Below are 8818 nucleotides of genomic sequence, written 5' to 3' on the forward strand. Positions count from 1 at the left end.
CAAGATCACACCATTGCACTCCAGCCTGGGCAACAGAACAAGATTCTGTCTCAAAAAAGAAAAAAAAAATGTAGTCCCTTGGTTTACCCAAGATTTAGTTGAATTTTATTTGAAATCTGACTTCCCAAGTCAGTCTAAATTTAGCTATATCTGTTGTGGGGAGTGATGGAGTTGTTGCCGTCCATTGAAAGAGCATATGATTACAAACTTAAAAGACCCATTTCTTTTAAGTAGGTCTGTTTAAATATTTTTGAAGACACTCCTTTTATTAACTTTTTTTTTTTGGTTTTAGGAAAGGTATGTGGCAAGCTTGATGCCTTTGCAGAAAAGTATTTCCCCATGGAAGGTATGAATATATTCAGATCTATTTGGGTCCTCTAACTGTAATTAACTTCTGTGAACATATCCACTCCTAATTTCTAAATATTATATTTCCTGTTTTCTAGAGTCCACCTCAATTAAGACAGTTTCTTCCAGAAGAATTTATGAAAACACTTGAGAAAACAGGACCTCAGCTAACCTCTAGAATAAAAGGCGATTGGATTGGACTTTACCGGTTAGTCTTTTTTTCCTGTTTTACACCCATGTGTCGTGCTTTATTTAAAAACAAAACAAAAAACTAGACTTAAACTTATTCTTTTTAAAGAATTCTAAAGTTTGACATGGTTCTCTGAATAGGAAAGGTATTGAGGAAAGGAAATAAGTTATAATCAAACTTTACTTTTTTAAAATGTATTTTTATAGGCATTTCCTAAAGTCTCCAAATTTTGATGGCTGGTTTAAGACCCGGAGGAAGGAAATGATCCAAAAATTGGAGGCACTCCATCTAGAAGCTCTTTGTGAAGAGGTTCGAAAACTGTGTGTTTGTGTAATGATTAACAACTGTTGAAAATAAAGATAATTATGCTTAGAGGTTGAAGATTGTACCCTTTATCCACTCTTTATAAATAGTAATAATGACTAACTTTTCTAGATCATGTGCTGTGTGCCAAGGACATTATAGGGGCTTTATATAGATAATCTCTTTTAATCTTTATAATGATTCTTTGAGGTAGGTGTGTTATGAACTACATTATGGGAAACATTTGGCTTAGAAGTTAAATGACTTGCCTCAGATCACATCCCTGCTAAGTAGTGGAGCCAACAGTGTGCTGGAGTCCACTTGCATTGGCTCACAAGAGCCAACTGTGCACATCTCTTCTCTGTGCACATCTCTTCTCAGCTCTGCATTCAGTGACCTCAGGTTGGCAGCTTGAAATAGCCTACAGTGGGAGTATTACACCACAGAAATTGGCAAATGCGACAAACCAGAGACCTCTTTTGGAGAACCACTTGTTAAATATTTACCAGCACATTACTGGGTAGAGTAAGGATTCTAATCCAAGAAGCCTAACTCCACATCTTTTGCTGTTACGATGTATTTACCTTTTTTAGTGAGTATTAACACTTTTAAAAATGTGGACTGATTTGTTTTTTATGTTCTGTATTACCAGGCTCTTTTAAATTAAACTACTTACGAAAATAAAAGGGGATAGTCTTACTTTCATTTATATTTAGCTTTAAATGCGAGGCGTGCTAGCCTCAGTGATAACTTTCTGCTCATAAACTCCCAGTGACTGTGGCTTTGAGAAAAGGAATTTGATGAATGCACCTGCAGCACAAGCCCAGGAAGAGCTTATCTGAAAACATGAAGTTTACATCCAGTAGTAAATTCATGTTCAGTTCTCTTGATTTGTTAACAAATGTTCCTTATAAATTAGTCACTACTTAGTGGCAGTGGGGGTTACTATTACAGTTTGAGTTGCAATTTTGTTTTTCTTGCTTGATCTAAAAAAGCCACCTCAGTACATTTTGTTTTGCTTCCAAATATAAGACAATTATTCTGGCTAATGCAGAAAATTAACAGTTATTAGAATATTATGAGAATTATTCTTGCACTTAATGCTATATCTGGGTTAAATACTTTGTTCTCCTTTTCCTTCTTGTCTTTCCTTCACAGTAGCCTTACCTATTGAAATAGAGGTTTGAATATTATTTTGAGAATTTACTGATTTGGGATTTTATTTATTCTAGGACTTACTTCTCTGGATCCAGAAACACACAGAAGTAGAAACAGTAGACCTTGTCTTGAAGCTGAAAAATAAGCTGGTATGTAGCCAAAACAGCCAATGATTAAATTGACTTTTCTGTGAAGATATTTTCCTCTCATGTGAGCTGACAACCCATGATAGTTCACAGAAGTAACTTTTTAAATGAGAGGGCTTGAAATTGGTCAATTGGTGGTAGGTATTGCTGAAAATACTTGGTCACTGAAACAGACCATAATGATGCCATATTATTCTAACGTTATCTACATAGAATCTAATAAGCTCTATCAAAACATTGTTGCTTATATTTCTAGGTATTATTATGAATTTACATAGAAGCCTTTTACTGAGCTCAACAACGTATTGTTTAAATGGAATGCTCCTTGCTTTTTTAGTTTCTGTAAATTTTGGTCTAAGACTGAAAGTATCCAATTGTTAGACTTTTAAAATGGTTTATTTAGAGAATGTAATGTATTAATACAGATTCTGAGGATAATTTAAATGCTATGAAATGTCCTTATATAGTTGCAGGCTGATCGAGAGCACTTACCTGTGAAACCTGACACTATGGAAAAGTTACGGACACACATAGATGCCATTATCTTAGCATTGCCAGAGGACCTGCAAGGCATACTGCTCAAAACAGGCATGACATGATATTTGCCAAGATTTTCCAGCCAAAAAGGATTATGCATCAGGAAGCATACTGACATTTCAACCAGACGCACAAAGGAGATCTCTCAGTGGCAGCAGAGTGGAGAATTGCCATGAATGCTAGTTAACAGGGTAGAAAGACTGTATTGTATAAACAGAACTTTTTAATGCATTATTTTTAAAGTGGATATCTCTGGTGGTTCCACTTTAATACTGAAACACCGAAAGGCATTTCTATATTTTTAATCATGTTCTAAAGTGCTCTTATGAGAGACTTGTGGGCCATCAGTATTAGTGATTTCATACTGCAGTGCTGGCATTGCAGATATTTTTTTAAATTGGTGCTGCTTTGCCCAATCATGTTAAAACTCAGGGGGATATAAAAATAACATTCACACTGGCTATCTTCTTAAGAACAGAAAGACTGAACTGTCCTATGGTTAGAAGGAATTGATGCTTATGTAGTGCCTTCTGTTGTCCTACATGTTTCACAGTTCAGCTGCTAGTCTTGAAGCTTTTCCTTAGCTTCATTATGATATGTAATTTTATAAGGTATTCTGTTGAGTGATCATTGTTTAAAAAAAATGTTTCTTGCTACCCATTGTGTTTATTAATATACATGATGGATTTTTTTCAGTTGTCATATAGATTTTCATTATTTTCTCTTCCATTTTCAAAATTTAATCTTACCAGTTTCTCCAAAGACAAGGAGGCATCTAGTATTAATTATGGAAGAGTTTATTTTCTCTTACCCTTTATTAATTCAAACAGTAGGCCAGGTGCAGTGGCTCACACCTGTAATCCTAGCACTTTCGGAGGCCAAGGCGGACAGGTCACCTTAGGTCAGGAGTTCGAGACCAGCCTGGCCAACGTGGTGAAACCCCATCTCTACTAAAAATACAAAAATTAGCCAGGCATGGTGGCACACACCTGTAATACCAGCTACTTGGGAGGTTGAGATGCGAGAATCACTTGAACCTGGGAGGCGGAGGCTGCAGTGAGCTGAGATTACACCATTGGACTCCAGCTTGGGTGATGTAGTGAGACTTTGTCTCAACAAAAATAAAAAATTAAATAATAAATACTAATTTAAATATTATTAAATGTTTAAGCTAATGAACTTGGATGCTTTTCAAAGACATTTTAATTATAAATCTCATAATCAGCTATTTTTTTAAACTGAACTATTCCTATTTCAAAGGCATTCATGAGTTTTTTATGTGATACTTATTTGAGTGATGATAAGCTTGATGTCAGGCATTATTTGTTTGGTAGTGTTTTATTTTTCCCAACATTAATGTTTCTCAGAACGCTTTTCCTACTGTTGTTTGACATGGAAACTTTTGCATGAGTCACTGTTATGGTTAGCTTTTGTTGTTGTTGTTTTTGTTTCTGTTTTGTTTAAACAATACTGCCTTGCCAAAAATAGAAGAATGTGATTTGGTAGAGTAAGGTTGTTTGGTTTGTGTTTTATTGAATAAGAGTATCCTGCAGAAGCCACTTTTTTTTTTTTTTTTTTTTTTGAGACGGAGTTTCACTCGTTGCCCAGGCCGGAGTGCAATGGTGTGATCTTGGCTCACTGCATCCTACACCTGCCGGGTTCAAGCGATTCTCCTGCCTCAGCCTCCCAAGTAGCTGGGATTACAGGCATGCGCCACCACGCCTGGCTGATTTTGTATTTTTAGTAGAGACGGGGTTTCTGCTTGTTGGTCAGGCTGGTCTCAAACTCCCAACCTCAAGTGATCCGCCTGCCTTGGCCTCCTAAAGTGTTGGGATTACAGGCGTGAGCCATGACGCCCGGCCAGAAGCCACTAATTATAATAGGCACACATGACACAGCATATGGTTAATAGCTGTGTCTTGAATTATCCTCTAAATAACCAAATTTAGTTGTATGTATTTGTAAAGGATATGGCTTCAGAAGCTATCTTTTGTTCTCTTGCCATAACTTTTAAGGGCATTCCTGACCCAAGAAAGATTCCTTGCATTTGTAACTGTGGTCTGATACCCAAATGTGCCCTGTTCTTATGGATACAGTCTCTTGAAGCATACCTCAAAGTCATAGAGAGAATATGGCATTCAAGAAATCATTTGCCTTGGATCATATGAGTTATTTTGTGAAACAACAGCTGACTTTTCAGAAAAGGGGCAACTACTTTTATATGCTAAAAGTATTTCAGAACTTTCTGGGAAACCTTATTTAGGTATAAATGGTTATCTTATTATTTTTCAAAAAGGTATATTTTAATAATCGTACAATTTATATACAGTTTGTGACCAGAATTTGCAAGTTGTTGGTGTCATATCAAGGATCTTTTAAATTATACCACTACAGGATGTATCATTTCAAGTTTATTTTGCACAGCTAAACAGTAGCAAAAGATGCCAATTAGCATGATAATGGTGTCTTCATTTTTACTGTATTTAACTGAAACCTAACACATGTTGAAAACCGTATCATACCTAGTTTATCTCTTAATTTCAAACTATGTACTTGTAAAAATGATGTAAATTTGCATTGGGAACCTGAGAAAGACTGACTGATAATTTTTGGTTTGTGATTTTCAGATTTGTCTTTTTTTTTTTTTTAAAGAAGACTTTGTTACTGTGTAAACCCTGACGTTAAATGTTTTATCTCTACCAGCATCAGGAGGAATCACTGCTTTAAGGGTATTATGTAATGCCTAGTGCCTTCTATTTACAGTGAAAAAGAGGTTTTTATGAAGGCATTTATGGTCATTACCAAAAACTAAATTAAAGGCCTTGGATTTTAAAGCACTTGGATATTTTGTGTTATTTCTGAGTGGGGTTGGACTACTTGGAGAAAATGCATAGTTAGTGAAACTTGAGCATTATGAGATTCCTTTTGTTTCCTGCCAGATTGTTTTTTTAAGGACTTCAAATGAAAACCCTGTGTACTTCACTATCAACAGGTGAACAGTTCTGTTTAGACAGATCAGTTAAGTGGCTGCATATCTTTCCTAGCAGTGCACTGATTTTATGAAATATTCTGGTAAAAATATTGGCCGTATGTATTGGCTCATACCTATAATATTAGCACTTCAGGAGGCTGAGGCAGGAGGGTCGTTTAAGCTCAGGAGTTCAAGATCTGCCTAGGCAACAAAGTGAGACCCCGTCTCTACAAAAAAATAAAAAAATTAGCAGAGCATGGTGGCACACGCCTGCAGTCCCAGCTACTCAGGTGGCTCAGGTGGGTGAGGGGGGGATGGCCTGAGTCTAGGAGGTAGAGGCTGTGGTGAGCCATAATCACACCATTGCACTCCAGCCTGGGTGACAGAGCAAGACCTCTCTCAAAAAAATATTTTAGTTGCTAGATTCTCCTTCATTTGCTACTTTTTTAAAACCCAAATCTCCAATTATTTTTACTTCTTCCTCTTATTTTTTAAAAGTAGCAACTACATTATATTATTCTTTTTTTTTTTTTTCTTGAGACAGAGTTTCACACTGTCACCCAGGCTGGAGTGCAGTGGTATGATCTCTGCGCACTGCAACCTCCACCTCCCAGGTTGAAGCCATCCTCCTGCCTCGGCCTCTCAAGTAGCTGGGATTACAGGTATGTGCCACCACACCTGGCTAATTTTTGTATTTTTAGTAGAGACAGGGTTTCACCATGTTGGCCAGGCTGGTCTTGAACTTCTGACCTCAAGTGATCTGTCTTGGCCTGCCAAAATCCTGGGATTACATGCATGAGCGACTGCACCTGAGACCCCATCTCTAAAAAAAGTTTTTTAAAAGTAGTCAGACATGGTGGTACATGCCTGTGGTCAAAGCTACTCGGGAGGCTAAGGTGGGAGGATAGTGTGTGCCCAGGAGTTGGAGGCTGCAGTGAGCTGTTATCATGCCATTTCACTCAGCCTGAACAGCAGAGTGAGACCCTGTCTATAAAAGAAAAAATATTTTTAAAAGAAAAAATATTTTTAAAAAATTTTAAAAGATTTTGTTGTTCAATAATCATGCCTCATTCCATTTTACTAGCTTTACCACTAGATTTGCAATCTTCTGTTTATTTTTGCCTCCCCATTCTTGTCATCATTATACTATTTTTGTCTTAACCATTAGAAAGCCGGACTTCATAGATCCTACATGTTTTTGCCTGTCCCTCACATTTTTCCATGTCAGCCAGTCTGAATACATTATGGTATAAATTGCTTCTACATTGACTGAAATACTTTTGGAAAATAGTAACTTTATATTCCAGAGTTATACTTCTTATTAAGTGAATGATTTTTTTTTTGAGAGTGAGTCTTGTTCTGTCACCCAGGCTGGAGTGCAATGGCGCCATCTCGGCTCACTGCAACCCCCACCTCCCAGGTTCAAGCTATTCTCCTGCCTGAGCCTCTCGAGTAGCTGGGATTACAGGCATGCATCACCACACCCAGCTAATTTTTGTACTTTTAGTCGAGACAGGGTTTCACCATGTTGGTCAGGTTGGTCTCAAACTCCTGACCTCAGGTGATCCACCCGCCTCAGCCTCCCAAAGTGCTGGGATTACAGGTGTGAGCCACTGCGCCCAGCCTTAAGTGAATGAATTTTTATCCTTCAGTAGGAAACTTGAAATGATTGCATTCATTTAATGAAATGGGTAAATATTTTTATAATCAGAGGCTCTAGTGGTAGAACTCAACAAATCAGTTTTTTTGTTTGTTTATTTGTTGTTGTTTTGTAGAGATGAGTTCTCGCTATGTTGCTCAGGCTGGTCTGAAACTCCTTGGGCTCAAGCAATCCTCCTGCCTCCACCTCCCAAAGTACTGGGATTACAGGCGTTAGCCACCTTACACAGCCACAAATCATACTTTTTAAAAACAGCTTTATTGAGGTACAATAGACATACAATAAGCTGAACATATTTAAATTGTATAATTTGATAAGTTTTCACATTTGAATACACCCATAAAACTGTCATCACAGCCAAGATAGTGAACATTTTCATCACCCCCAAAATTTCCTTATGCCCATTTGCACTCCTTTCTGTCTCCCCCAAACAACCATTATAGATGTTTTCTGTTGCTATAGTTTGTATTTTCTAGAGTTTTATGTAAGTGGAATCATACAGTATATATACTCTTTCTGTTTTTTGGTGGGGAGGAGGTCTGACTTCTTTCACTCAGCGTGATGATTTTGAGATTCATTCATGTTGTTGCCTGTATCAGCAAGTCATTTCTTTTTATTGGTAAGTAGTATTGTGTTATAGGGGTATAACACATTTTTTACCCACTTACCTGTTGATAGACATTTGGATTGTTTCTAGTTTTTGGCTATTACAGATAAAGCTGCTGTGAACTCATGTACTAGTCCTTGGATGGACATATATTTCCTTTTTTCTTATGTAAATACCTAGGAGTGGTATGAGGGGGATGTCTTGGTCATATGGTAGGTGAATGTTTAACTTTTTTAAGAGATTGCCAAACTGTCCCAAAGTGGTTGTACTATTTTATTTCTAGGAGTATTGTATGAAAGTTCCACGTCCCAACTAACATTTGGTATGGTCAGCCTTTTTAATGTCAGCCATTCTAATAGGTTTGTATTGGTACCTTATTGAGATGTTAATTTACATTTTGCTAATGACCTTTGATGCTGAGCATGTTTTCATGTGCTTATTAGCCTTCTCTGTATCTTCTTGGTAAAGTGCTCCATTATGTAATTTCCTGTGGTTGTGCCTTGAGAGTTCTCTATAATGTTCTTTTTGTTTGTTTTTGTTTTGGTTTGGTTTGGTTTTTGAGATAGAGTCTCACTCTGTTGCCCAGGCTGGAATACAGTTGCACGATCTTGGCTCACTGCAACCTCCACCTCCAGGTTCAAGTGATTCCCCTGCCTCAGCCTCCTGAGTAGCTAGGATTACAGACACCCACCACCATGCCTGGCTAATTTTTGTATTTTTAGTAGAGATGGGGTTTCGCCATGTTGACCAGGCTGGTCTTGGACTCTTGACCTTAAGTGATCCACCCACCTTGGCCTCCCAAAGTGCTGGGATTACAGGTGTGAGCCACTGAGCCCAGCCAGAGTTCTCCATATGTTCTTGATACAAGTTCTTTTTCAGATACATGCTTTGCAAAGAT

The 8818-nt window shown here is 37.5% G+C and overlaps 1 protein-coding gene across 1 annotated transcript in view; it reads left to right on the forward strand.

Moving 5' to 3' along the window:
* Positions 1-5519, forward strand: part of DENND6A (DENN domain containing 6A) — a 70503-nt gene extending 64984 nt beyond the window's left edge. The window contains exons 16-20 of the mRNA XM_025377862.1: positions 293-346; positions 447-556; positions 745-847; positions 2074-2148; positions 2613-5519. Coding sequence (XP_025233647.1) covers positions 293-346; positions 447-556; positions 745-847; positions 2074-2148; positions 2613-2744 — 474 coding nt within the window. The 3' untranslated portion in view covers positions 2745-5519. The remainder of the gene's footprint in view (positions 1-292; positions 347-446; positions 557-744; positions 848-2073; positions 2149-2612) is intronic.
* The last annotated feature ends 3299 nt before the right edge of the window (positions 5520-8818 follow it).

The sequence above is a fragment of the Theropithecus gelada genome, chromosome 2 (genome assembly GCF_003255815.1).
Source record: "Theropithecus gelada isolate Dixy chromosome 2, Tgel_1.0, whole genome shotgun sequence".
Classification (NCBI taxonomy): Eukaryota; Metazoa; Chordata; class Mammalia; order Primates; family Cercopithecidae; genus Theropithecus; species Theropithecus gelada.